Below are 26864 nucleotides of genomic sequence, written 5' to 3'. Positions count from 1 at the left end.
ACCAGCCCGCATCATCGTCATCAACATCTTCTCATCCACAACACCGCTCCATCCGCTGCCATCCGGACAAGCTGCACATTGTTTGCCATCCCAGTCATGGGTAACTGCTGCTCATCATGCTGTGGAGGTACGCTGTTTTCCCTTCTCCCGACCCGTCTGCCAAGGTGTTTACGGTAACAAGAACTGACGCGACTCATCCCAGGCCGCTCCCGCGAAGGTCTGTACGAGCCTGTTTTGGCCGATAGCGAGCGCGAGGCCGTCGCCGACCTGTTACAATATCTCGAAAACGTTCGTGTCTAGACCGCCGTAATGGCACCGCGACACCGCTCTTGTCTTGCCATGCTGACTGAAGTTGCAGCGTGGAGAGACCAACTTCTTCTCCGGAGAACCACTCAGGGCTCTTAGTACCTTGGTCTTTTCAGAAAATATAGACTTGCAACGCAGTGCAAGTCTTACCTTTGCCGAAATCACTGAGAGAGGTAGGTCTGCAAAGCCAGACCCGTTGAATCATGCCTGTCTGTCCACGCTCCATGATGCTAATACCCCCGCGCCCTAGATGTACGAGAGGTTGATCGAGACACGCTGGAACCCATTCTCTTCCTGTTACAAAGCCCCGATATCGAAGTTCAGAGAGCCGCTAGTGCCGCCCTAGGCAACCTTGCCGTCAACAGTATGTGCCTTGACAAAGACCTCATCTGCATGGCCTACGATTAACCACCTACCTACAGCTGAGAACAAGGTCATAATCGTCCAGCTTGGAGGATTAACACCGCTCATCCGACAGATGCTATCGCCAAATGTTGAGGTCCAGTGCAATGCCGTAGGATGCATCACCAACTTGGCTACACATGAAGAAAACAAGGCCAAGATTGCACGGTCTGGTGCCCTGGGCCCCCTGACGAGGCTTGCCAAATCCCGAGATATGCGTGTGCAGCGGAACGCTACCGGTGCTCTCCTCAACATGACACATTCTGGTATGTCACCAGACCTTTCTACTCTCTTCTGGACAATTCGCTAACGCGGACGAATGCTATAGATGAGAACCGACAGCAGCTCGTTAATGCCGGCGCTATTCCCGTCCTAGTCCAGCTCCTCTCTTCTCCCGATGTTGATGTACAGTACTACTGCACTACCGCCCTCAGTAACATTGCCGTTGACGCCAATAACCGACGAAAGCTGTCGTCCACTGAACCAAAACTCGTCCAATCCCTGGTCCATCTCATGGACTCCTCGTCCCCAAAGGTCCAATGTCAGGCTGCGTTGGCCCTGCGAAACCTTGCGTCCGATGAAAAGTACCAAATTGAGATTGTCCGAGTCCAAGGCTTACCCCCGCTCCTTCGTCTCCTTCAGTCATCTTACCTTCCCTTGATACTGTCGGCTGTTGCTTGTATACGAAACATCTCCATACACCCAATGAATGAATCGCCCATCATTGACGCCAACTTCCTCAAGCCACTGGTCGACTTGCTCGGATCCACCGACAACGAAGAGATTCAATGCCACGCCATTTCGACTTTGCGCAACCTGGCAGCCAGCTCAGACCGAAACAAGGCTCTGGTATTGGACGCCGGCGCTGTCCAGAAGTGTAAACAGCTGGTGCTTGATGTGCCGGTGACGGTACAGTCGGAAATGACGGCTGCCATTGCAGTTTTGGCTCTTAGCGACGATCTCAAGTCACATCTTCTCAATCTCGGAGTGTGCGATGTCCTCATACCCTTGACTCATTCGCCCAGCATCGAGGTTCAAGGCAACAGTGCTGCTGCCTTGGGTAACTTGTCCTCCAAAGGTATGTTTCATAAGTGCTTTAGTATTCTACCGGCCCTGTGCTCATGCATCATGTTTAGTCGGCGACTATTCAATCTTTGTTCAAAATTGGAACGATCCAAATGGAGGAATACACGGATATCTTAGCCGATTCCTGCAATCAGGTGACGCCACATTCCAGCATATTGCCGTCTGGACCTTGTTGCAATTATTCGAGTCTGAAGATAAGACTTTGATTGGTCATATTGGCAAAGCCGACGACATTATCGAGAACATCCGAGCTATTGCAAACCGACAAGTCGAAGCTGAGCCCGAGTTTGAAGACGAAGATGAGGGCGAAGTGGTGAATTTGGCTCAACGTTGCCTGGAACTGTTGGGTCAGAGCATGTCTAAAGCCCACATCGAGGGCTAAATCTCGCAGCTGGCACAGCATTGCCTGCCAAGCGACAGCGCATTCCTGGGTCCACCGGCAGACGAAGCAACTTCTGACTCTGGCGGCTATGTACACCACTGTTACTGGATCAGTATGGCTGATAATATTGTAAAAGGCATAAGTGATTTCCCAAGGCGTCTGGGGCTGTTATATCCAATTACTACCGAGAGAGAAGGGTTTCTCTCACCAACTACTGTTCCCCCCTCACATCCAACCTTTGATATGATCAAGTCCCGTTTTGTTGCATCCATCATTTTCTCTCTGCCTCTTTGCGCTACAACCGCCTGGCGACATCTGGCGAGAAGGGCGTTGTCACGTTTGCCAGAGTATTCGTGGGCGCAAGGTAGTCATGTGATTGGGAGGCATCTCGGGGTCACTCTTCTTTTGTACAAAGCATATTTGGTTTGGCGAAGGACGTTTATTAGCCTAGCATTGAGTTTTTTTTTCTAATTTGCAATTTTCCTTTTACAGGGGATGAATATGCGGAGGCAAAGCATTCAGGCGGCAGCTGTAATTAGATAAAGTTTACAAGCCTTGTTTTATTATACCCAGTTAACCTAATTTGCCCGTATGTATCCTGCAGTGACGTGGGGCTCCTTGTAGATGAACCCGTAACGCCATAGTTTACAGTGTCAATATTACCAGAGAGTATCATGATGTGAAAAACAGACTTTAATCATGGTTCATTCGCTCGAATCCGCTATCAAACCATTTTCTCTCTCGCCAGGGCAAAATCTTGGCAACGACCTTGCCTTGAATAAGAGCCAGCGGCAGTGGCCCAAACTGTCTCGAGTCTCTCGAAGCCGGCAGGTTATCACCTACTATCCAACAATGGCCCTGGGGAACCTGTCAACGGCCAAGTCAACTCTTGCACCAAGAAACAACGAAACTCGGTGTCAACAAATCATAGTACCTGTATCATCTGGTCCTCCCCATTCTCCCCAGGTGTACCCAGCGACACGTAGTCGCCTGGCATGCCGACTACCCTCTTGACGCCGTTCTGGCTCGCGAAGATGGGGATCTTGTAGAGAACCAGGTCTCCTGTGGTTATGCCGCGGCCCAGGCGGTGACGCATGTCCGCGGCGATCCAGTCCCCGTCTACTGTGAAGGTGGGTAGCATGGAGGGCCCTTGGGCAGGGGATATTTGGACGAGCTGCGTGAGGGTGAGGTGGGCGAGGCAAGTCATTTTGAGGGTTGACAGGGCGAAGCGGATGGGGTGGCCGAGGAGGTGGGTGAACATGATTGAGGACCGGGTGAGGCGCGGCGGTTACATTGGAGTTGGGTAGACGGGTTTTCTCCTGGGGAAGAGGGGAGGGATAATTGAGCTGATGAACGGTGATGACCCGGCTGGGGGATGCGCGATCTGGACGTTGAAGGATCGCCAATGTCTGGTGGATGTGGAGGTGAACCCGCTGGCCGGGGTTGCTATTGGCTGGGCGGAGCGCTCGTGTGACATGACGTTTTCACCACCCGCTGCAGATTGACCTCCCAACTCCAAGCTTTAAAGCTCCATCTCCCTCCTGTTTCCTCACTTGCAACCCCCAAAAGACTCAATTGGCCTGCAGACGAGGGGCTGTGGCAGACCTTTCGACGAGCACCACAATGAGACCAATGCCACAATGCGTATACAATTCTCGGCGCGCTCTCTACCGGGTCTTTGTCTCCCCGTCTGAGGCACCGGCTCTGTCCATCGTCTCGCGACTTCAGCTCTCCCCTCTTCCGGCACCGCACAGGAACGCCCTCGCAGCAAGCCAGGTCCGGAGGTACGCGGCCAAGCCGCCGGCCCGCGGGCCTCGCGGCCAGACCTCCGTCGCCGCCGCAGAGCAGCTCGCCCACGACAACCGCGGCTTCGACAAGCGCTACACGACGCAGCAGGACATTGCGCGCTCGGGACGCGACCGCCCGCCGCAGGACCACGAGATCACCGACCCGCAGATCATGGTCATTGACAACGGCGCCACCGAAGGGCCCCTCGCCACGCCCTTTGTCCTCACGAGGCTCGAGCCGCACGAGTCCCTGCGCATGGTGCAGCCGTACGTGCCCGCGGATCCCAAGAACGGCCGGCCCGGCGCCCAGTGGGCCGTGTGCAAAATCGTCAACAAGCGCGACGAGTACGAGCGCCAGAAGCAGCTCAAGGAGAAGAAGAAGGCGGGCGTGGGCAAGCCCAAGACCAAGGAGCTGGAGCTGACGTGGGCGATTGGGGAGCATGATTTGGCGACCAAGATGCGGCAGATGGGGCAGTTCTTGGACAAGGGGATGAAGGTGGAGGTTCTGGTGGCGAGGAAGAAGGGCGGCAAGCAGGTTGATGGGAAGGAGGCCGAGGGCGTGGTGAGGCGGATCCGGGACGAGGTGGACAAGGTCGGCGGCAGGGAGGGCAAGAGTGCGTCCGGGGCGGTTGGGGGGACGTATCGCCTGTATTTGGAGGGGAAGCAGAATCAAGCTTGAGGCGACTGAAGGGGCTGCTGGTTCTGTTGTAACTACGGAGGTTGAGCTGGCATGTCGTGGCATGGGGAGTTTCTTCAAGGTGCACGTGGCAGGGGACGCATGAGCGCATGGTACAAGAGTACACTTGATCCGGGTTTCCTAGTTGTATCCGTCTATTTAAAGCCAAGTCGTCAAAGTCGTGAACGTGCTTCCTCTTCTTTTCGTACCCGCCAAACGCCAAAGATGAACCCGCCAGCCAAGTCGTTTCCCTCTGGGCCAGAACCCCGCACAGCCCCCTTCACAGAATCTCGTCGTCGTCATCGTCCGTAATAGCAGCCGGCTTACTTGCCCCCGGATTCGCGGGATTGAACCCATCCTCATCCTCGACAGCATCGCCGTCGTCGTCGTCATCCGCCTCCTCCATCAGCGCGCCAAAGCGACTCCCGCCCGTCTGCTCATCGCCCGCGCCTCCCTCGACAGCGTCCTTGTTGATGTCCTCCCAGGTCCTGCTCCTCCTCTGCACGTTCTTGGCCCGTCCGATGCTCTGCTCAATCTTCTTGCCGGTCCGCTCCGTGACGGCCTCGGCCATCTCGAGCCCCTTCTCGTGGCGCTTGCGCATCTTGCTCGTCAGGCGGGACTTGCGCACGGGCTTGCTCTTTTTCGAAATGCCCGCCGCGCGGTGGACGGCGAGGACCGAGGGCCGCGGCGCGCTCGAGGTGCTGCGCTTGGGCAGCGGTATGTCCTTGAGGGACTTGTCCGTGTCGATGGAGGGGGATGTGGCGCGGCGCGCGGCGCGGGAGTGTTTCGAGGGCCCTGGGACCGTTCTTGTTAGTGGCGAGATTCATGGACGGCTAGGGTGACAATGGTGCGTACCTTTGCTTTTAGCCATGGTGGGCGGCGGGTTTGTGTGGACGATGTGAATGTTTGAAGTCGAGTACCGGTCTGGCTGGATATATTTTTTTCTGACCGCCCCCGCGATAAGTTTTGGCGGGATATGCAGGCAAGCTAGCGATAAGGAGCCGCTGTGGCGTTTGCGGGTCAGCGTGTGGTGGGGTAACCCTAACCCTGGAAATGTTCCTGGGGCTTCTATCACGTACGAAGGGCACCTTGGTTTTAATTGATGTGAATCTGTATATTAATACAAACCTCATCCATCTAGGTGAATGCAAGGAACTACACGGATCTCACGTAGGACACTATCTAACATGTCGGTCCCAGGACGGTTTTGCAAATTCCTGGATTCCGAGTGGTTTCGCAACAGGTGTATACAGCGAGTAGTCTAGCTACCAAGGACATCCGATGACACCAAGTTTTTGCAGACTATATACGTGTATACTGGATCCACGGTCCTAGGCTTGGCTAGGGACATTTGCGCGTCTTTCCCAGCGGATCGTAGATGGCTGCATGGGCCTGGAAAACAGAGACGTGTAGTCTGTCGGCGGCACGGCAGACGAACCATCCACGGTGGTAAACTTCATATTTCGCACAAGCGTGGCAATAATGGTGCACAGGTTCATATAGGCAAACTTCTCGCCGATGCAGCGATGCCGGCCGGCACCAAACGGCAGATACGGACTCTTGGTTCCCTTGGAGACTTGTCCATATCCGTAATCAACCATGTCCCCCTTTTCCTCGGTCGACATGTTTTCCCATCGATGCGGATCCCAGACGTGCGCATTGGCAAAGTGCTCCTCGCTCATGTGTGACATGATTGGCGATGACACAAGCACTTTATCCGGCCCGATAACGTAGTCGGTCTTGGGTACCGGAATCGGCCGCATGACCTTTCGCATGATGGAGTGAATCGAGGAATGAACCCGCAGAGTCTCTTTGATGACGTTCTGCAGAAGAGGCAACTTATCAATGTCTGAGTACTGTAGGGGCTCAGAGCCGGTATAGCCAAGATTCCTCACTTGTTCCTGATACAGCTCTTCGACAATGTCGGGCCGAGACGCGAGGCGGAGCATGATCCAGGAGCTTGAGGAGGAAGACGAGTGCTGACCCGCCATGAGCAGCGTGATCATCATATGCGCAATTTCCTTGTCTGGAAGAGGCGTTCCATCCTTGTAGACGCAAGTCATCAGATGCCAAATCATATCTGCATCTTGGTCGGGTACCTTGCCGGATACTCGACGATCGTTGATGATATCGATGTATATTGATCTCATCTTTGCATGGGCAGCGTCTCGGCGTCTGTTTTGTGGCAACGGTGCCCACGGCATCAGGAAGTTGATGGGCCGGAAGCCAAGATCGAGATCGTGGTATAGCTCCGCGAATTCAGCCGACAGCTTTCCCCGGACCTCCCTGCCCTGTAACGTCCTGCTTGCTGTGAAGATGGTGATTTCAGCCATGGCAGCAGGGATGTTGACTGTGCCAGATTGGCCCCTGAATGCAGGAGCCACTTTGAGGTAATCGACGACTTCTTTCTCGATCAGAGGCACGTAGGAGCACAACGCATCATGTGTGAGGCCAACCTTGACGAATTTCTTCTGCTCCATCAACTTTGCGTTTGGGCAGTCGTAGATGATGTCGCTGCCGAACACGGGCGTTGTAAGCGGGGCGTAGATTTCCTCGGCGTTGACGTCTTGCAGTTTGCCATTGAGGATGAAGTCGTTCCCTTGCAGGCCCAGATACACGGTCATTTTTCGGCCGAAAAGGACAAAAGTGAAGATGTTGCCATGCTACCACCGAAGGAAGAACAAGAGAGTTAGCAGAGGTACTATATTAATACATCTTTTTGTCTTGGCAGAGCTTGCTTTGGACATGACACATGATGTGAAATGATTGAATGATGGAGGCATTCTCGTACCTTTTTCTGGCATTGCGAGTAGAAAGCAAATGGATCCAGACCGTACGAAACGGCATTGCCTATGAAGGGTATCCAGTGAAATACCAATGGCGGTTCTGATTTACTAGCAGGAAGCTGTTGGCGGATGAGGTTGACAACAATCAACAGAAGCACGAGCAGGAGTAAACAACTTCCAAGAAACAGTATCGGGGAGACATAAGCCATGCGCTTCAAGTGCTCAGTGAATGGACGAAACTCCATGGTAGAGGAATGAATGGGGTTTGCCAGAGAGCAAAACGTACAGCTACCGAAATAGCCTTGCCCATGACACTTTGCACATTTATATCTTAGTCTTTACGAGGTGATTGCATACAAAAGGAGCCGTTTACATACAATCCTTAGACGCGTGCCTGGACACGGCCTTGTGTGATATGTCAAGGCCGCCTCGTATTCGGATTTTGCAGCATGAGAGTACCAAGTAGGCTCGTATTCGCATCGACCCGCATTATTTCGGTGCGAGATCCGCAATCGCAAAGGATCCAAAGCGACGTAGGCGAAAAACTTGTTGTCAGCTCTTGTTGCTGTATCATTTCCGCGCACAATCCAGTCAGATGGGGTCCATTGCATTGCAAGTCATTCATTTGACGGCTCTTCGCGTTCGCATTCGTCTTCTGCTACTTGCGTTCCGCCCAGTTCGCAACCACGAACTTACGGCACACATTGAAACATCCATCTGGCCATCGGGTAAAGGTAGACCGGAACATTCAACATATTGATGGAGCGCCTTTGGCAGCGTTTAATGTCCTTAAACCCAAAATGATGAATACTGATGATGAGAATATTTGCGCCCCTTTCTTTATTGTCCTCGCTCGTACCTCCTTTGTACACTTTCCATCATGAGAACATTTTCCCTGGACGCAAAGTCTCTCCAAAGTGCCGTGACATGTAACTGTTGAAGTTGCGGACTTATAGGGTAGGGATAAATGGCTCTGATGGCTTCTTTCTTTGGCCATGCCAATCTCCCCTGTGACATCTTCCAAGGCTGAACCTCGCCAGTCCAACCCTGCATCTCTTTGGTAAAAATGGCTTAACTGTGCTGAAAACGACGTCTCCTCATGTGGCATTATTCTAGTTGCCATACTATTCAGCTCGGGTCATTGCAACCTCCCGGAATCTCACTGGCGTAGATACGCACCTGTCCAAGTGCATCCCTTGAAGAGAATCACCACCTAGCGCGAGGAGGCTGCCAGTCACTACTGAACCCAAAACCAAACCCAGGACCATCTTAGTTATCAAGCATCTTGGTGTTTTGGCGCTGAAAACGTTTTACACCCGGGGCGTCCACGTATTGCACTGATCTCGGTCATTTTCCTACTGGTCCAGAATATGCCTCGCTACTTCCCGGCACATCAAACAGTGGAAGAGGGCCTTGCGGGCCGAGAACCGGCCCCACCGCGCTAGACCCCAAAGGGTGTCCCGCAAATCCTGCCACTAAATTAAAGCCCTCGACTTGGATTAAAGTATAGGGAAGAATCGAGATGGAAAATAATAAAGACACTAGGCAATGGCATATAAACTTATCAAGGCTTTCTAGCGACGGTATTTATCCACCCCATAAACTCCCCTTCTTAATCATACTACTACCCAAGCTCGTTCCAGTCCTCATCAAATCTCTCTAGCACCATCTCTAGCGGCAGGCAGTACTTCAGGAAGCTCCTTCAAGTAAATGGGCTGAGTAAAGTTGGGCACCACCTGCATGTTGCCAGGGATCACGATGTTTTTCGGCCGCTTCAGGTCATTTATACCGCCCTCACCCTCGCCGCCGGGACCAAGCGCAACAGTGTACCGCCTCAAGAACTCAATCAAGATACATTTCGCTTCTGCAGACGCAAAGAACCGTCCCGGACAGGACATGGCGCCATGCCCAAAGTTGAGGTTGTCGTTGCCGGTCTGGGTGAACTGGTGCGCATTTTCTTGGCCCGGTAGGCGGCGCAGCTCGTAGGAGCGAAACGGATAAAATTCGCCGAGCGGCGGTTGATTAGGGTCATAGTCGAGAGGCGACTTGAGGGTTGCTGGGGTTTTCACATATGGCGCGAGGGGGTGCACGAAGCCGATGGTGGCATTTGGCGGCATTGTCTGGCCGTTGGACAACTTGATGCCGTCTTTGGCGACTACGCGGCGTCCCCAGGCGACTGAGAAGCAGACCAGACTTTCGTCAACGGTTGTAAACAATGCCGTTAAATGTATCAAGTTTAAACTTACCGATATTTCCTGTTTTAGACTATTAATTTAAGATCATTTAATCCGTGAGATAGGGACGAAGCGTAGCGCTCTCACCTGGATTCATTCGCTGACTCTCACGTAATAGACTATCTATCTTACGAAACTTGGGTAAGCTTTCCTTCCGGAGAACATGCCCTTGTTCTTGGTCTAAGACGGTTTGAATTTCTTCTTGAAGGGCCAGTATATACTCAGGTCTAGCAGCGAGATCAAAAATTGCGTTGGTAACTGTGATGGAGGTTGCGTGGATCGATCCGAAGCCTGATTAATGAATCGATTTAGCCAAATTATAAACCAGGGCAACACCCATCCCATTTATACCTCAGCAGAAAGACTTACCGGCAAAGAGTTGCTCGTGCACCAAATGGTCAAAGTCTGTACCCGTGCGCTGGAGATCCATCTGCTTGAGCATCCAAGAGATGAGGTTATACTGGTTCCTGGCCGGTTTCTTTTCTGTGCCAGCTCCTTGGTGAGTACCGATAATGAACTCGTAGTGCGGTCTCAGAATCTTGGCCGCACGTCTCTGGAGGTCTCTGAGCGCTTTCATCTCTGGCAAGAAGGGGACGAGAATAGGACGTAGGAGTGGCTTGGTTCGCTGAATCGCTCGGATTCCTTGCACCATGGCCATAGTATATCCGATGGAGATGTCGATCCAGTCCTGGTCGCGAGACAAGGGAAGACCGACAAACATGCGTCCATTCACCAAAGCACTGAGCTGCAGAAGCTTGTCGTAGACGCCCATTTGCGTCCATGTTGAGATGTGGCCGAATTCCCGCTCCAGGGCATACACCGACTCTTCTTGCAGCTCCGGCAGCATTCGACCAATGTTCGCGGTCAAGTCGGTTCGGATGGCTTGGATTCCAATAGGATGGTCGGTCCCCAGGGTGGTGTACCTGCCGTGCATCTTGTCGTAGACCTCCCTGCGCAAAGAGAGGACATCTTGCGACAGCGGTTTGAGCTCGTTCAGAAAGCGATTCGGAAGTATGATCTTGGGCTGTTCCGTGGCAAGAACAAAAGGCTCGTCGGGGTACTTTGAATACCGAAAAACACACCAGGTTTAGCAAAATTCGCCTATTGAAACATGCTGTGACAGCAGAAGGCGTGGGAGTGGGATCATACCGCCGTGGTTCCTTGTGTGATGGCAGCGATAACATTGCCGTTTTCCACAGTGACGTGGGGAAACTTCCACTCTTGTATGGAATTTTCCAAGGATGCTGATTTCTTAGAGTATAGCACGGCAATAGCTGAAGCCAAAATCACAGCTACGACAGTGGCCGGCAACCCTGTCAGTATAAACAAGTCCAATTCGCTTCCCATCATGCATGCCTTCGTGGCCGTTAGAACAAGGCAGAAAGATTGCTTGAGACTTTACAAACTTTAAACACACAAACATGAGCCTTTGCAATACACGTCCAATTCACTGTCGAGGTGGCCGGCTTGCCATTCTTGATACATGGGCGTTCCCCAGAGAGAATTCGCCGCCCGCAAAACTCGCCGGTGGCCATGAATCCGTCCACCTCTGGAAACTCGCAACCATGAAGATTCTAGGTAGAAGTTTACATTATTTCTCTGGCATAGAATAATTTGTAAACTTGATATCAACCAGACACCGAGCATGGCGAAGCAAGAAAGCCTCCTCCCCCGAATCCTTTGCCTCCACGGCGCCGGGTCCAACGGCGCAATTTTTCGAGTGCAAGGGCGCAAGATCTTCTCAGCTCTTGGCAAAGATTTCCAGTTTGTTTTCATCGAAGCTCCGTTTCTCTCGACGCCCGGGCCTGGGATGGAGCTGTTTGCAGACTCGGGCCCCTTTTACCGATGGCAATGCGACATGGGCGCATCGCTGTCGTTCGACATTACGACGGACGAGGTCAACGCAGAGAGGGACAAGGTCAGGGCACTGCTCGAAGACCATTTGCTGAAAAAGGACGACGGGCAAGCGCTGTTTGTGGGCATCATGGCATTCTCTCAGGGAGCGCGAGTCGCCACGGGGCTTCTCATGCATCTGGCGCAAATGCGTCGACGAGGCCGTACCGACGACTTTTATGACATCAAGTTTGCCATTATAAATAACGCTACCTACCCCCCTCTATATCTCAACGATGAAATGACTGCAGCTCCGGAAAGAGTCCTGATTCCTACCTTGCATATCCACGGGTCAAACGATCCATGGAGGCCAGAGTCGGAGCACATGTTAGCCGAGTTTTTTGATTTGTCTTGTGCGAAGGTTGCTGGATTTACCGGCAAGCATCAGCTTCCACTGGCAAAGGACGATGTAGATGAGGTCGTAAGTGCAATACGCCGGTTATCCGCAAATGCCACCGAAGACATTTAAGTGTTATAACTATAAACCACGGCTGAAGAATGCGCTTGTATGTCACACGGGTACACGAGGGCTACGATCACGGGACATGGGGCAAAGACCCTCACTGGCTTGTTGTATTTAAAGAGCGATCTTGAGGAAAACCACAGAGTGTTATTAGATGAATTGAGTCATTGCTCCAAGCCTATAGCTCTTGTCACGCCTGTGATATTGATAGTAATCATTTTAAACTTGCTGCCTCGTGCAGCATTAATTTAATAGTACTAAAGGTCCTGTTCCTATAGCTGCACTGCTGCTTCGTCGAGTGACGACGGGTTTCCCTCTCTAAAAGTCAAGTTATACGCCGGAATTAGTGTCAGGAATAAACCCAATATCATCAGCTGTTGTTGTAGTCATTTCTGGGGGTGCTATGAAGAGACTGGTCGGTTTGGTTCGGGTATCCTTCGTCTCGCCGAATACAATGACATGCTGTGCTGGGGATTACCTATTGGCAAAAGGTATAACAACAACGCGGTGTCAATTTTTTTGTTCTAGATCTTTCTATTCGTACCGGTGTATTTCGACGTGTATCTTGTACCGATTGACTGGCCCATCACACGGCGTCTTCGTGCGTCTCACGGTACCGGCGGCGCATTTCTAAAAAACCCGCCGGTAAAAACAAGTCCTCTCTGCTAAACACGGCTGAATTGTACAGAAACTCAAACCTTGCTTACTGTCGAAACTAACCTGCTAGACATGCACGTATTCAGACCCGGATTTTCCTAGCCATAGTGTCGACTCAACATAATTCGTCTGAACTTGCGCAGACATCAGGAATAGAGCAGCCGTGGGCAATAAGCGCGGCGACATGGTAAAGGCAGCTGCTCTCCTGGTAAGCTTTGCAGCTACCATCAAGTCCCTCTGGTACGGCGGAAGCCCGTTTGCCGGGTTTACAGCCCTGTGGCCGACGGACGCGGATGGCAAATGGAGCATCCAGGCAGAAGGCATCCGGCTTGTTTTTACCAATGCGAATGGAGGCGCTCCAACAAACCTATTCATAAACGACACAAACGGGAACGAAATCGACCTCATTCTAGGCCTAGATAACCCGAAGGAATACGCAAACTACGTGGGCCAGCTTGGAGGGACAATAGGTGCGTTCGTGTCGGCCACAGGAGTCAGATGTACTGGGCTAAAGCAAACTTCTATTTAGGTCGAATGGCCGGCCACATAAGCAATGCTAGCTTCGTCATTAATGACAAGAAATACCATACCTCTGCAAACGGGAATAACGGAACCAGCACATATAACGGAGGAGTCGGTGGTTGGGAGCGAACAACGTTTGACGTTGGCTCCCGCACAAGCAATAGCATCACCTTTGTGGTTTTCGACCGCGCTGGTAAGAACGGATTTCCAGGAAATTCAGGGTCTGCTTTAACACACTCGGTATACCCGTATGAATGGCGGATCTCGTACGGCGTCACACCCACCAGGACTAGCGACCCGGTGCCTATTAACCTTAGCCATAAGACATTTTGGAACCTAGATGGATTTAGAGAGGGATCAGAGACTATCAAGGAACATCGGTTACACCTACCATTTTCAGGATTACGACTTGAAGAGGACCAAGACCAAATTCCAACAGGTAATATTAAAGGAAATACAAAAGACAGCGAATATGATTTCTGGTCACTACCAAGATCCTTAGACGTAGGGCTGGCACGGAAAGGGTCTTACGATGACCTCTTTCTAGTCAATCGGCACCAGCCATGGGAAATGGATAGCAACCCTGTCGCTTCGCTCTCATCGGTAAAATCAGGCATTACACTCAACATGTATACCGATCAAGCGGCAGTGCGCCTGGTGACGTGGGATAAGCCCTACTGTAAGCACATTTATTCCGCCACGATGAGATTTATGTTATATTATCTCACGGCCGCTAATAAATTCTCTTTAGCAAACTTGGCGTTAAAGGCAGCCCAGGGGGGGGCCAAAGTCGGCAAGAATGCGGCCATCTCAATGCAGATGATGGACTGGCCAGACGCCTTACATCACCCTGAGTGGCAGCGTGAAAGTCGTATTCTTTATGGGCCGGATAGAATGATGACGTCTGTGTCCAAGTTTAAGTTTTTGGTTAAAGGCAGGACTAGCTGCCATTAGAAAGCTATGTATGAAGTTCATTAACTCTGCGCAAGTGTGACAAGGGCCTGGAGCATTATGGTGTGACTGTTATTCATCCTGCGGAAACGCAATGTCTTTTCCTTGTCAAGAATGCCATGTTTCTAGTTCTTCAAGTCCAACACACCCCCCTTTCACATGAATGGCCTCGCAAATCTTGGCGTTCAAGATGGCTAAAGGCGCGAACCCGGGGCGCATAAATAAATTCGTAGATTACAAGTGAAGATGCCCGTAGAATACGAGAAAGAGCGAAATTCGGTTCAATTCATTGACAGGCACAAGGCTTCTTATAGTACGAGAAAAGCTACGATTCAACGGATTCTGTACGCAGAAACACGGCCACACAATAACAAACTTGATAAACATCGACAGACCTCTACCCGTAGAACACGGTAAACCCGTCGCCTATTCCGTCTTTTCCTGACCGGATCCGTCACTGCTCCCCTCCGTCGCAGGGGTACTCGTCTTATCCTCCGAGTTGGAGCTGGTCTCCGACTCGGCACTGTCACTCGAGCTCTCTTGGCCTTTGATGGCCACGGCGATATCCTCGACCAAGTCTTGAATCGACGGCCCGCCCAGGATCTTGAGGACCGCAACATCCGCACCGACCTCGTTCGCCAACCACGTCCGAATCTCGACAGCCACGAGGGAGTCGACCCCCATGTCGACCAGGGGGGTCGTCACGCTGAGCGTTTCCTCGCCCACCTGCAGAGCAGCCTTCAATTTGGCCTTGAAGGCGGCGCCGAGCATGGCGGATATTTGCTCGGCGTCCTTGGCCGCCTCCAGCTGCGCCCTGATCGGGATCGCAGCCGTCTTGGTGGCGCTGGGCGGCTTGGCCGTGCCCGTCTCCTGGATCATGTGGCCGAAGCGAACGTTGCCGCCCCATAGGGCATCCTTGGACTCGGCGGGCGTCATGATCCGGAGACCCGAGATGATTTCGGGGTCGTGGCCCGACCCGGCACGGCCCGAGATGACGGCCTCGGCAAAGAGCTGATGCAGGTCGGGCTCCGACATGACGAGCGTCCCGGATTTGCCCATCAGCCTCATGGCCTGCTCGCGGTCGCTCCTGGCCTGCCGATTGAGCTCGCGCTCGACGTACCCGACGCCAAAGACTTGGGATATGTCGATGACGGAGCCGGCTACACCGCGCCTGCGGCGCTGGGAAATGATGGCCTTCATGAACATGTTGGCAGCCGTGTAGGCCATTTGGCCCATGTTGCCCACGGTTGCAGAGATGGATGAAAAGGCAATAAACCAGTCCAGCGTGTTGTCCGGGAACAGGGCGTCGAGGTGCTCAGTGCCCTCTACCTTGCACCTGGTGTTGGCGTGGAATGTCTCGAGATCCATGTTGACCAACCCTCGGTCCTTCAAGACGAGGGTGCCGTTGGCCACGCCGCTCACTGGAGGCAGATTCGCCCGGATCTGATCATAGGATGCCCTGAGGCTGCTCTCGCTCGTGATGTCTGCAGCGATGTAGACAACGGTCGCGCCGCGCGCGGCATGATCCTTCACCCACTCGTGGTTGATCTCGGGGTTTCGGCTGGACAGCACGATGTAGCGAGCGCCCTGAGCAACCATGAAGTCGCAAATGGATCTACCCAAGTCACCTGCGAGGCCGACGAGCCAGTACGTCTTGTCGGCTGCGAACAAGTCGTTTCTGTTCACGACTGGCTCCACGCGGGCTGGGACGCTGTCCTCGCCGTGCCACTGGATAATGCCCCTGAGCGCATTGCTTGTCGCGGAGGCGCCGCTGCTCAGGATTTGACTCAGGGGAATCATGGGCAAAGGCATGCCGTCGGGCACTCCGTTGAGCTGCGCCGCAGCAAACAAGTTGACTCGGTTGAGCAGCTCATGGATGGCGTCGTCGTGAGCACCTGCGAACACGGTTGATTGACGCGCAATGACAACGCCCGCATCATGTCTCTCGCACAAAGGAGGAAGCATTTTAGAAATTCTCTGACTGAGGAATGATGACCCCTCCGGGCAGGGCGTGGTGGCAGAGAGGTCGAGATACAAGTCACACGTCGTTGGCAACGCCCGTATGAGCTGACGATCGGGAATGCGAGGATGCATGGCTAGCCAGTTCCTCCTCACCACGCCAGTCGCAGCGGTTGTGAACAAGACCCTGCATCCCATGGTGGCTAGCTGCCGTGACATCATCGAGGCCAAGCCCGGGTCTGGCTCGTGGACGACGACAGTCCCCCCGGCAGGCATCCTAGACGAGAGGTGCCGACTCAACAGATAGCCCGAGAGGAAAGAGAGGTACTGAGAGTCGATGCTTCTGCCGACGTCAACATGGACTGACCACTTGTGAGGGACCGAAATGGCCGAAGAGTTCTTGCCAGAGGCCGACACGACTCGCCGGCCCGTGTCCATGTCAGTGCCCAGACTGAAGAATAATCGACCGGCAGGGGTGACGATTGACGATGCCAGAGACGAATCGACACGAACCCGCCGGTGGTCTGCCAAACAAGGCAAAACTGCGCACTCGTCCTCCCGCAGGGTGTACTCGGACCGTGACCAGTTGAGCGTGGCGATGGATTCGTCGAGGCAAATCTCCTTGTCAATGACGCGCTTGAGGGAGTCGTAGCGGTGATTCTGGTCCACATGGGGAAGACACCGCGGGATCAAGACCTTTCCGTCTCGAAACCTGAGTTCCGGCTCATTGCTGAACATGGTGCGGCCAAGGGAGCCAGTCTTGTTCATGTACGACGACATGTCCAGCCGCAGAAGCCTTTGGGCAATGACAGATCCGTCAGCCTTGGATACGTCTTCCAAGTCCATCACCTGCAGAATGGCCTGCGGCAGCTCGTACGCCAGAGATCGGAAGAAGCCGACCGTCATGGCGCCGTCGCCATTGTCGCAATCCGTGCCCCAACTCACCCAGAGCACGTTTGCCGCCGTCAAAAAGACAGCCTTGAGCCTTTCAAATCGCCGGACCGTCATGTCCCTCCAGAAAGCACCATCGAGATCCTGCAAGCTCAGCACAGTGGGATTCTTCAAACCATGATCCGCGCTCGGGTCGTCCCAGCTCCGAACATGGACAATATTTTGGTAATGCGGCCGCACAGCAGCCGCAACGTTCTCGACGACCTTGGCAGAAGCGGCCCCGGCACCACCCACGATGAGAAGCTCCGCGTTTTTCGCCATGCCGAGCCCCGGCGAGACGGCCGTAGGCTCCCTCAGCAGCGAGAGGTCGCTGTCGAAAGCCTGGCCGACGATGATGGAGGCTGGCATGACAACCGGATCCAAGACGGGCGTCGACGTCTCGATACCCGCGAATCCGGAACCGAGCAGGATGTCGTTCCACTCGGGCAGCGAAACGCAGGGCGAGTGTTTGCGGCCAGTGTCTGCTCCGATCCACCACCCCGGAAGACCGCCGATGATGACGCCGAGGCGCAACACGCTCTTGTCGGTGAATTCCATCATGACCAAGAACCCGCCTGGACGGAGCAGCTTGCGCGCGTTGGACAGCGTGGCAACCAGGTCGGGCGTGGCATGGAGCACGTTGGCGGCCACGACAAGGTCGTAGGCCCCGTGTTCAAATCCTTGCTCGGCAGGGTCGACGGTGATGTCCAGCGTCTTGTAGATCATTCGGTCCTTGTAGGCAGCAAAGTCCTCCTGAGCCTTGCTGAAGAAGCCGCTCGAGATGTCGGTGTACGTGTAAGATGAGTAGGCGGTGCCCAGCTCGGCGAAAATGCGCCTCGACGCACCGCCGGTGCCGGCTCCAACTTCGCAGATGTTCATCCGCGGGTACCGGTGGGCGATTTGCTTGACAGTGGCGGCGATGAGGTCGTTGAGGGCGTGGAAGCCAAGAGCGTGCTGGTAGTAGTTGTTCAGCTTGTTGTCCTTGGTCAAGTGTTCGAGAATCGTCGTTTCTCCCCGTACTACCGCCGGCAGGTTCTCTCCAGATGCGGCTGTTAGCTGGAAGTCCGGATCGTTTGGACCATAACTGGAGGATTGTCAGCATCTCACTTCTCTTCGTCCTGGACCGAGTTCAACAAAGCCCTCGCCATAGATGTAGACTTGCCTCTTCATAATGCTGCATATTTGCTCATATGTGTCCTCCATCCATTCCTTCTTCACGTAGGCATGCTCTCCGCGTTGGACTATATTATATATGTATTCAGCATAGTCAAAGAGAGCCTGATGATGGCGTGGCAGATGAAGTGTAGTGCGCTCAGCTTGGGAGAAGTCCTCGTGAAGTCTCCTCAGGTAGTAGAAAGCCACGCGTTCGCAGTCGACACCTTTCTGAATCTCACTCTTGGTGGCTCTATACGACCCCAGGGCAGCTTGCCCATTGGGAGACTCGATGCCGTAGACATTATGCGCAAAGAGACCGCGGTCGTCCGAGGCAGTAGCTGCAGTAAAGGGGATAAAAGCAACGCCTTCCACAGAGATGGACTTGTAACCGGTCTCGTCTTGGAACACTTCAACATCCCCCGTCAGCTCGTTGAACTCGATATCGGTAACGGCGCAGTCAAACGACACTTTCGGGGTCATGTTTGCACCGCACAAACTAGGCACCAGGGTCACTCTCCTGATGCTCGATGGTGCATGGAGAGACCAGAGGCGGCCGTCCCCGGGAGAGCTGAATCCAACCAACATGCCCTGAAGGGCTGCATCGAGCATGCCGGGGTGGAAAAGCAACGTCGTGCCCGTCTCATCATTAGGCGGTCCGACAATATCACCCCTGGAACCGCCCAGCCTTCGCTCCAAATTGCAGATGCCGCGGAAAGTTGGGCCGTAGTTGTACCCGAGCTTGGCCACCTCGCTGTAGAAGTGATCCGTCGAAACCGGCCTCATGCCGTGGGCAGGAGGTGGCCGCGGCGCGAGGATATCCGGCATGGGTTGTCCGAGTTGTACTCGGACATTGCCCATGGCATTCAAGGCAAGACCGGAACCTTCCTTGCCAACCGTCGAGAAGCAGGCAAACGCCATGGTGATGTCCTCTTCTGTACGGATTATCTTGGTCATGGATACAAGCGTCTCTGTGCCAGCGCTCTCATCAATCGCAATAGCTTTGCGGATACTCAGGTCCGTCAGCTCGAGCAGCTGGACAGAATTGTTACCGGCAATCTGCATGGCCGCCTCCAAGGCGAGGCAGAGGTATCCAGTTCCAGGGAAGACGGTTTGCCCTTGCAGAGCGTGGTCCAACACCCACGGAAGCTCCTTGGGATGCAGAAGATTCTTCCAGCGCCATTCTTCCTCCGTTCCATCGGCACAGCGAGAGCCGAGGATGTCGTGAAACTTTCCTTCTTGCTGGCGCCATAGCTTGGTTCCCCTCGACTCGGTCCATAAGATCCGATCGCGGTTCCACGGATAGGCTGGAAGATCCCGCAATATCTTGATTGTCTTCCAGTCTTGATACATGGCTTGTCCATAACTGTCAAGATTGATAGAAGAAGGACCTGCGTTGGCCCAAAGATGCCCCAAGGCATCGCTGAAGGATTCGACGTCGTGCTTGCCGCGGGTTAGGGTTCCGCTGTAAGGGATGATTTTCCCAGTCACGGCCTTCATCACATCTGTTGCCGGTCCTTTGAGGGCGGGATGGGGGCCAATTTCCACAGCGGCGTCGAAAGCATCGCCTGACAACAGAGCCGTCTCGAGAGCATGGGAGAACAGCACGGGATTCAACAAGTTTTCTACCCAGTACGATCCCTTGATAATATCACTTGCCTCCATGACTTGACCCCCGTACACACTGGAGAACCAGGTTGGCGCGTTGTTTGGAGGAGTCATGATGTTGATAGCACAGTTCCTGACGCTCTCCAGGAACGGTCCAGATGCAGGCTTCATGTGGTGAGAATGATAGGCCTTGTCGACGCGCAGAGCCCGGACAAAGGTTTCCTCATCCTCAAGAACCAACTGCAGCTGTTCAAGAGCGTCCAAGTCACCAGAAATAGTAACACTAGTCGGGGAGTTGGACGCAGCCACGGTGATACGGCCGGTGAAGTCTTCGTGATCACACAGCTCTATGCCCTCGTCGTATGAAAGGCCGGTCGCTAGCATTCCGCCTATGTCACCACTCGCACTCCGGGCCAGCTTCGAATGTAAACCTCTATAATACGCAATGCGGATGGCATCATGATGGTTAATGAAGCCTGCGGCAAAGGCAGCTGCAATCTCTCCAGAGCTATGCCCAACAACGGACTTGAACTGAACCCCAGCATCCCGCAATAACGTAACCAGCAGGATCTGAACAGCACATACTAGAGGTTGTGCAATGGTGGCCTCACCCACACGGGAAGCCGACGCATCAGCCAGAAGCTCGTCACGGAGAGTCCACGAAGGACGGTCAGAAGCCGGCAGCGCTGCCAATGAGGCATCCAGCTCGTTGATGATATCCATGGCGCGATTTGATGACTGAAGGAGTGAAGCACCCATCCTCGGCCACTGCGCACCTTGGCCAGTGAAGACGCCGAGGAGAGACGGATTTGTTGTCGTGGAACGCACAAAGGACAGGTTCCCTTGATCGCTGGTGCTCTCGCTTAATTTGCTACACAGTTCCTCTTGTGATGCGGCTGAGAAGCACGTCTTGAAGGCGAAGGCCGATCTCCGGCACCCCAACGTGTAAGCGAGTCTATGAAGGTCAACATCGGAGTTGCTCTCAAGATACTCGGAGTAGGCATCCACTAAGGCTATAAGGGACTTTTCTGACGTGGCGGAGAAGAGAAATGGAAGATGAAGAGCTTCCTTGTCTGCCGATACAGGAGTGCGGTCCTCAACCTGAGCTTGTAAGTCGTCCGAAGGCCAGGGACTCTCCAAGATGGCGTGGGCATTGGTTCCTCCAAATCCAAAGCTATTGACGCTGGCTCGCCGAACTTGACCGGCAGGCAACTCTGGCCACGGCATAATGGATGTCACCACCTCGAGATTCTTGCAGAAAGGCTTCACCGATGGGCTCAGGCTGTCTAGATGCAGATTGGGAGAAATAATCCCATGCTTGATGGAGAGACATGCTTTTATGATGCCCGCCAGACCAGCGGTGCCTTCGGTGTGGCCAACTACGGTCTTTACGGATCCCACGTAAAGAATGTCATTGGCATCTCGTTCTGAATCCCCGAAGAAGGCCGTATCTGACCATGAAACTTTCAGTATTTGTCACGAATACCCAAGTCCTAGACAAGGTCATTCACTTACCCAAAGCTTCGGCTTCTTGCGGATCACCTGCAGGAGTACCGGTTCCATGGGCTTCAAAGTACTGACAACGATGCTTCTTGTTCCTCGGGTCCAGTCCAGCTTGGTGGTAGGTTCTCTGGATCAGGGAGGCTTGAGAGACGGCGCTCGGCATAGTAATGCCTTTAGTCTTGCCGTCCTGATTAACTCCCGTTTCACGAATAACACAGTCAATATGGTCACCATCCGCAATGGCATCGCTTAATTTCTTCAGCAGCACACAAGCAACACCCTCTCCTCGGGCGTAGCCGTCCGCCTTCTCATCCCACATTTGGCATCGCCCATTCGGCGAAAGCATGCCCAGCAGACTCTCAGATATGTACCCGAGGGGACAAAGCAGGAGATTGGTGCCTGCGGCCACAGCTACGCGGGAGGTGCCAGCCCGGAGAGCTTGAACGGCCTGGTGGACAGCCACCAAGCTAGAAGAGCATGCCGTGTCGATTGTCATGCACGGCCCGTGCCAGTCAAAGAAGTAGGAAAGACGAGCGGAGGCGTTGCTGTTTGCGATGCCCGTGGAGTTGTACGTCGAGACGCTATCCAAGTCTTGTGCAGAAAGGATATAGTAGTCGCTGCACATGACTCCGACAAACACGGACGTGTTCGACCCTTGAAGTTTCTCAATGGTCGTGCCAGAGGTCTCCATGGCTTCGTAGACCGTCTCCATGAGAAGACGATGTTGAGGGTCCATGGCACCGGCCTCTGAATACAAGACATGATTAGCCACGTTGACGCTTAGTTGCGAGAGTGGAGGGAGGGTTGGCCGTACCAGGAGGGGGGATATTGAAGAAGCCTGCATCGAATCGCCTGACGTCTTCGTCCAGGAAGTAGGTCTCCTTGACGTTGCTTGTACCGTGATGGGTGCCCACCGGGTGGTAGAATCTGTCAAGGTTGAAGCGTTCTTGAGGGATCACCTTTGCGGTGTTTGGGGCCTCCTTCAAGACATCCCACAACTTGGACGGAGTACTTGCTCCGCCGGGAAACCGACATCCAATGCCAACAATGGCGATCGGTTCTGGCTGCTCTCGCACAAGTCCGGCGTCCATACTATCTACTATGTGATGCAGCCCAGGTAGAGTTCTGAACGGCTGTTTGAGGTCGAACCTAGTCCGGAGAAGAATACTGCCAGTCTAAAGGAGAAACTAAGAATATACCGCCTAGTAGAGATGGTAGAATACAAAGTTTTGGGGCTCAGTCCTGTCTAAAATCGTCTGGTACGTACGTATGGTCATGCTCTCTAACAAGACGATATCATGTTGCCCCTTTAAGTACGGGTGGATAACGCAATTCCCCAGAATCGTATCAGCGGCAACTTTGGGTTTCTACTCCTCTCTGGGACCACGAGGTCGACTACTTACTTTTCTCTACATACTATGGCCTATTATGTCCCGGATGTCAAATCTCGCCGTGGAATCATCAACCGCCGGTAACATTCTGACACGGTCCGGCCGGCAGGCTTGATGCCAAACAAGCCTCATCAGCCGGCGGGTTTTGCGACGCTGACTCACCACTACTTTGTGCTCGGCAATCAGGCTAATTTATGAGTGATTTCTTATTGATCTTTTTGGTATTGACTTATTTGGTTTGAAGAAATTCTACTCATTGGTGAAGTAACAATCAAAAGTGCTGACAAGAAAGCCAAGAAACTAGAGTCAAGACAACGAGAGTATCAGGATGACTATTACACACCCCCAGACACAAAGGGCCATTGTAGGAGTCGAAGGAGGCGGCCTCGCGCTCGTGGAGAATGCAAACGTCCCTGCTCTGGAGGAGGACATGGTCCTTGTAAAAACCGCCGCCATCGCGGTCAACCCCGTGGACGCAAAGATGTCTGCGCCGAACCTCGTAACTGCCGGGGCCCTCGCCGGCCATGATTTTGCGGGCACAGTTGCAGCCATCGGAGCGAAGACGTGGACCGCAGCGCCGATCGAGATTGGCGATCGGGTCTGCGGTGCTGTCCAGGTATGCCAACGTTGAACGGCGCATCCGAGCGAGCTGTCCAGACTATAGAAACTAACAAGTATAATCTACCTCGAAAGGGACTGAACCCCCTAGCACCCGACGTGGGAGCTTATGCGGAATATGTCGGCGCGTCTGACGTCGCCGTCATCAAAGTTCCAGAGTCCATGTCCATGGAGGAAGCCGCCTCGCTTGGGACAGGCATAGGAACCATGGGAATGGCGCTCTTCCATACCTTGCAGGTCCCAGGATATCCCACTGGGCCAGCAGCCACGCCCAAAGTGGTTCTTGTATATGGCGGCAGCACAGCCAGCGGAACCATGGCCATTCAACTTCTCAAGCTGTACGTATAACACCCATGCTCAAATCCCCCGGTTGCTTTGAGTCATGTATAGAATACTGATGTTGCCAAGATCCGGACTGCTGCCAATCGCAACCTGTTCGCCATCCAACTTTGACCTGGTCAAATCCTACGGCGCGGTACAATGTTTCGACTACCGGTCTGAAAATTGCATAGATGACATCAAGAAGCTCACCAAGAACGCTCTCAAGTTCGTCATTGACTGCGTCTCCGAGCCTGACACCATGGAATTCTGCTACAAGTGCATCGGTCGAACCGGCGGCAAACTGGCAACGCTGGAGCCTCCGCCCAAGTATCTCAACGCGAGGGAGAGGACTGTCACAGTAAACTGGGTATTGGGTCCTGCACTGCACGGGAAACCGATTGGCTGGCCGCCTCCCATGGAGAGAGATGCTAATCCTGAACTTCGCGAGTTTGCCAAAAGGTGGTTTACAACGGTGCAAGAATTACTGGACCAGGGGAAGCTGAAGACGCACCCGCTCAAGGTCATGGATGGCGGTCTGTCAGCCGTGACAGATGGGCTCCAGATGCTAAAGAAGAAGCTTATTTCTGGACAGAAACTAGTTTATCCTGTAGTTGAAACACATGAATAAAACAAGAGTTGTGTGAGTTGCTTTTCTACAGCAGCCACGGCTATTACATCTGATGGATTGATGAAGAAGATTTAACAACCAAGAATGGAGATTATATTGCACCTAGCCCACAAGACCGTGATTCCTTCAGACTATAGCGCCCTTGTGCCTTTTGGTGGCCAGGACATGTTCGCGATAGAGCCATGCCATGGCCACAGTAGCCCCCGGGCCAACGGAACAGGTAGAAACGGCGAGTGCTGATACTATTGACAGCCAGCCATGCCGCACCATGCCCGCCCCCTTGAGGTCATTGTACAGATATGTAATCCAGAGAATAGATACACCCGCGAACCAGGCGTGGCTACTCGATGCCAAATTGCCGCTCATCAAGGAGGGAGTGTGGCGAAAAAGACGCAGCCACGATGAGGCAGACAAGAGAGCCAGGCCTCCGATTCCAAGCCGAATAGTTCCCATGTCACGTCGTACATTGGTCAGACGATCTTGCTGGATCGTTGACGGGAAGATGAACTTGCTCGCCATTCGCTGCGCGAGACTGGTCAGGAGGGGCGACAAGCGGAACGCCCAGATGGAAGCTTGTCGAATTTCCCGGCTGGGACCCGATATCGATAGGATGTATGGAAGATAATAGCATAGCAAGGTGGCAGGGAGGACCGAGCGTGTGTAGCTCAGATCCGTAAGCCGGAGGTCGCCTGCTTTGAACCGGGATATGGGCACAAGAGCGGCATATGTGAAAAAGTACAGGGACAAGAACGTCTCCGCGGGGGCAAGCTGGCAGCCCATTCCAAACAATAATGGCCTATAGAGATGTAAAATCAGGTGAGTATTTTTGAAAAGGAACAGGGTTGTCTTGTGCAGCGGGGTTCACTTACAACGCGAGAGGCGTCATGAGGTTGGCACGTCGAGCGGCCTCGATCAATATCACGGCATATACCGTGCCGAAATCCGCCACCTCGACGTTCAAACATGGCACATCAAACGACTCGTCGAGCAACTTCTGCCATGGCAAGAGTGTTTTGGGTGTGTAGAGGGGAAGACAGTAGCGCAGGGCCACGGGGAAAAGCAGGGGCAAGGCAGCCAGCGCTCGGAAGAGGATGTTCTCGTTGTTGCCCATCCCCTGCTGGGGGTTAAAGGGCATCGTGCCCGCCAGAGATCGTTTTGGAACTGCCATGTACTCGAGCTTGACGGCACCGATCCAGTTCTCAGAGGCCAGGTCGACAAGTAGATCGCCGGCGTTTGGCAAGATGTGATGGGCGGCGAAGTGATGCAAGTAGTCCTTGACGGCATGGAGTCTTGTGACGAGGTTGGAGGCAATGACGGTGCGAGATGCCCTCAGTCTCCTCGCGTTCTGGTACCTCTGGAGGGCACTCTGAATCTCGTCACGGGTCGGGCGAGTGCCTTTACACCCGTCGAGGGTTTGTACCAGGGAGTTGGCCAGGGCGGCGGCGCTTTCGATGGCTGAGTTGCCCCCAGACCCCATATTCGGAGTCATCTTGTGGGCGCTGTCGCCGACAAGAGCAAAGTTTCCATATGTCCAGTGGTCGTAGTAGGCTTCCTCCAGGGCCACCATGTTGTACGCCTCGCGTCTCTCCCACAAGTCTCTTACTTTGACAAGTGCGCCCGGCATCAGAGGCTGGTCCAGATGTTCCTCCGCAAAGGCTCGTGCTTCTTCGTCGGAGAATCGGGGGATGTTTCCTGCTTTGAAGACCTGCGGCATCCGCGCGATCAAGAACCAGTATACGCGTCCGTGTTTGCCAACAATGACAATGGGAGACATGTCTTTGTTGTAGGTGACGTCAAAGGACCGCGGAGTCAGCTCCGGTATGGGAGCCGAGATGCCAAACATACACTTGTATTCGGCAGACATTTTGTGCTTTTCAGATTCTGGAATCGTTCCCGGCGACTCTTGATCGGCAGCCCGCCACATTTCCCGCCTCGTGATGCTGTAATTTCCGTCTGCCCCAACGAGAACGTCGCCTTCGTAGCATGTCCCATCCTGGCATGTGACCCTTACTCCATGTTTATAGTGGTCTACCACGGTGATCTTTTTATTAAGCAATACCCTCTTGTCTATAATACGCTTTGCTAGGACAGCGAGGATAGATTGCCGGTCAAGAAAGCACATGCAATAATTTGACCGTGCCTGCACCAGCTGGAATGCGTCGGTTTTTGGCCGAATGTAATCGCCAGTGTTGCCATAGTGGCTCCCAGTATAATGAATTGGTTGCGTCAATGCCATGATCTCATCATAACACCCCAGCTGGTCTAGGATGCGGCTCCCGTTAGGGCCCAGGCCTATTGACGCGCCGAGTTGCGGAGCGATATTTGATCTTGCCTCAAGCAAGAGGTAATTGATCCGGGCATGTTGAAGGGCGTTGGCTAATGTGAGACCTGCCACGCCACCGCCGCTGATGAGAACCCTGAATCTTGGTTTTGTCTCGTGTATTTTTTCCGTCGCAGTCATGATGATAATCAAGTGGTTCTCTGTGTATTAGCCTTGACGAGGCTGTATTGCAAAATAAACGCCTCCTATATAGATGTGGAGGCGGAAAAGTTAAAATGTGTTACACGGAGTCACATATAACCACTATATATTACGTATTAACAAGCTT

At 53.5% G+C, this 26864-nt stretch overlaps 11 protein-coding genes across 11 annotated transcripts; 5 read left to right on the top strand and 6 right to left on the bottom strand.

The window, feature by feature from the left end:
* Positions 1-96: 96 nt before the first annotated feature.
* Positions 97-2176, top strand: VAC8 (Vacuolar protein 8; the record flags this gene model as incomplete). Its single annotated transcript, XM_014684758.1, has 7 exons — positions 97-127; positions 203-288; positions 359-479; positions 557-670; positions 729-974; positions 1037-1786; positions 1845-2176. The coding sequence occupies 7 exons, from the start codon at positions 97-99 to the stop codon at positions 2174-2176; spliced, it is 1680 nt and encodes a 559-aa protein (XP_014540244.1).
* A 693-nt stretch (positions 2177-2869) lies between these two features.
* imp1 (Mitochondrial inner membrane protease subunit 1) lies at positions 2870-3437 on the bottom strand (the record flags this gene model as incomplete). Its single annotated transcript, XM_014684759.2, has 2 exons — positions 2870-3043; positions 3111-3437. The coding sequence occupies 2 exons, from the start codon at positions 3435-3437 to the stop codon at positions 2870-2872; spliced, it is 501 nt and encodes a 166-aa protein (XP_014540245.2).
* Positions 3438-3799: 362 nt separating this feature from the next.
* Positions 3800-4642, top strand: G6M90_00g065280 (uncharacterized protein; the record flags this gene model as incomplete). The annotated part of the gene is made up of 1 exon (XM_014684760.1): positions 3800-4642. One exon carries the CDS (start codon positions 3800-3802, stop codon positions 4640-4642), a length of 843 nt encoding a protein of 280 aa, XP_014540246.1.
* A 277-nt stretch (positions 4643-4919) lies between these two features.
* Positions 4920-5510, bottom strand: G6M90_00g065270 (uncharacterized protein; the record flags this gene model as incomplete). The annotated part of the gene is made up of 2 exons (XM_014684761.1): positions 4920-5434; positions 5495-5510. The coding sequence occupies 2 exons, from the start codon at positions 5508-5510 to the stop codon at positions 4920-4922; spliced, it is 531 nt and encodes a 176-aa protein (XP_014540247.1).
* Positions 5511-5970: 460 nt separating this feature from the next.
* CP51 (Eburicol 14-alpha-demethylase) lies at positions 5971-7670 on the bottom strand (the record flags this gene model as incomplete). Its single annotated transcript, XM_014684762.2, has 2 exons — positions 5971-7302; positions 7431-7670. The coding sequence occupies 2 exons, from the start codon at positions 7668-7670 to the stop codon at positions 5971-5973; spliced, it is 1572 nt and encodes a 523-aa protein (XP_014540248.2).
* A 1404-nt stretch (positions 7671-9074) lies between these two features.
* Positions 9075-11006, bottom strand: BOA4_1 (Cytochrome P450 monooxygenase BOA4; the record flags this gene model as incomplete). Its single annotated transcript, XM_066130801.1, has 5 exons — positions 9075-9601; positions 9672-9680; positions 9747-9950; positions 10029-10719; positions 10809-11006. 5 exons carry the CDS (start codon positions 11004-11006, stop codon positions 9075-9077), a joined length of 1629 nt encoding a protein of 542 aa, XP_065986819.1.
* Positions 11007-11304: 298 nt separating this feature from the next.
* FSL2 (Thioesterase FSL2) lies at positions 11305-12021 on the top strand (the record flags this gene model as incomplete). The annotated part of the gene is made up of 1 exon (XM_014684764.1): positions 11305-12021. One exon carries the CDS (start codon positions 11305-11307, stop codon positions 12019-12021), a length of 717 nt encoding a protein of 238 aa, XP_014540250.1.
* An 835-nt stretch (positions 12022-12856) lies between these two features.
* On the top strand, positions 12857-14148 carry FSL3 (Epimerase FSL3; the record flags this gene model as incomplete). The annotated part of the gene is made up of 3 exons (XM_066130800.1): positions 12857-13142; positions 13202-13873; positions 13946-14148. The coding sequence occupies 3 exons, from the start codon at positions 12857-12859 to the stop codon at positions 14146-14148; spliced, it is 1161 nt and encodes a 386-aa protein (XP_065986827.1).
* Positions 14149-14571: 423 nt separating this feature from the next.
* On the bottom strand, positions 14572-22388 carry FSL1_0 (Fusarielin synthase FSL1; the record flags this gene model as incomplete). The annotated part of the gene is made up of 4 exons (XM_066130799.1): positions 14572-18069; positions 18142-21245; positions 21310-22044; positions 22112-22388. The coding sequence occupies 4 exons, from the start codon at positions 22386-22388 to the stop codon at positions 14572-14574; spliced, it is 7614 nt and encodes a 2537-aa protein (XP_065986682.1).
* Positions 22389-23016: 628 nt separating this feature from the next.
* Positions 23017-24255, top strand: FSL5 (Trans-enoyl reductase FSL5; the record flags this gene model as incomplete). The annotated part of the gene is made up of 3 exons (XM_066130798.1): positions 23017-23304; positions 23382-23644; positions 23715-24255. 3 exons carry the CDS (start codon positions 23017-23019, stop codon positions 24253-24255), a joined length of 1092 nt encoding a protein of 363 aa, XP_065986842.1.
* Positions 24256-24381: 126 nt separating this feature from the next.
* On the bottom strand, positions 24382-26716 carry andE (FAD-dependent monooxygenase andE; the record flags this gene model as incomplete). The annotated part of the gene is made up of 2 exons (XM_014684768.1): positions 24382-25051; positions 25125-26716. 2 exons carry the CDS (start codon positions 26714-26716, stop codon positions 24382-24384), a joined length of 2262 nt encoding a protein of 753 aa, XP_014540254.1.
* Positions 26717-26864: the final 148 nt, after the last annotated feature.

This window comes from Metarhizium brunneum, chromosome 3 (genome assembly GCF_013426205.1).
Source record: "Metarhizium brunneum chromosome 3, complete sequence".
In the NCBI taxonomy this organism is placed as follows: domain Eukaryota; kingdom Fungi; phylum Ascomycota; class Sordariomycetes; order Hypocreales; family Clavicipitaceae; genus Metarhizium; species Metarhizium brunneum.
Note: the sequence above shows the minus strand (reverse complement) of the source record. Positions and strands in the feature narration are given on the sequence as shown.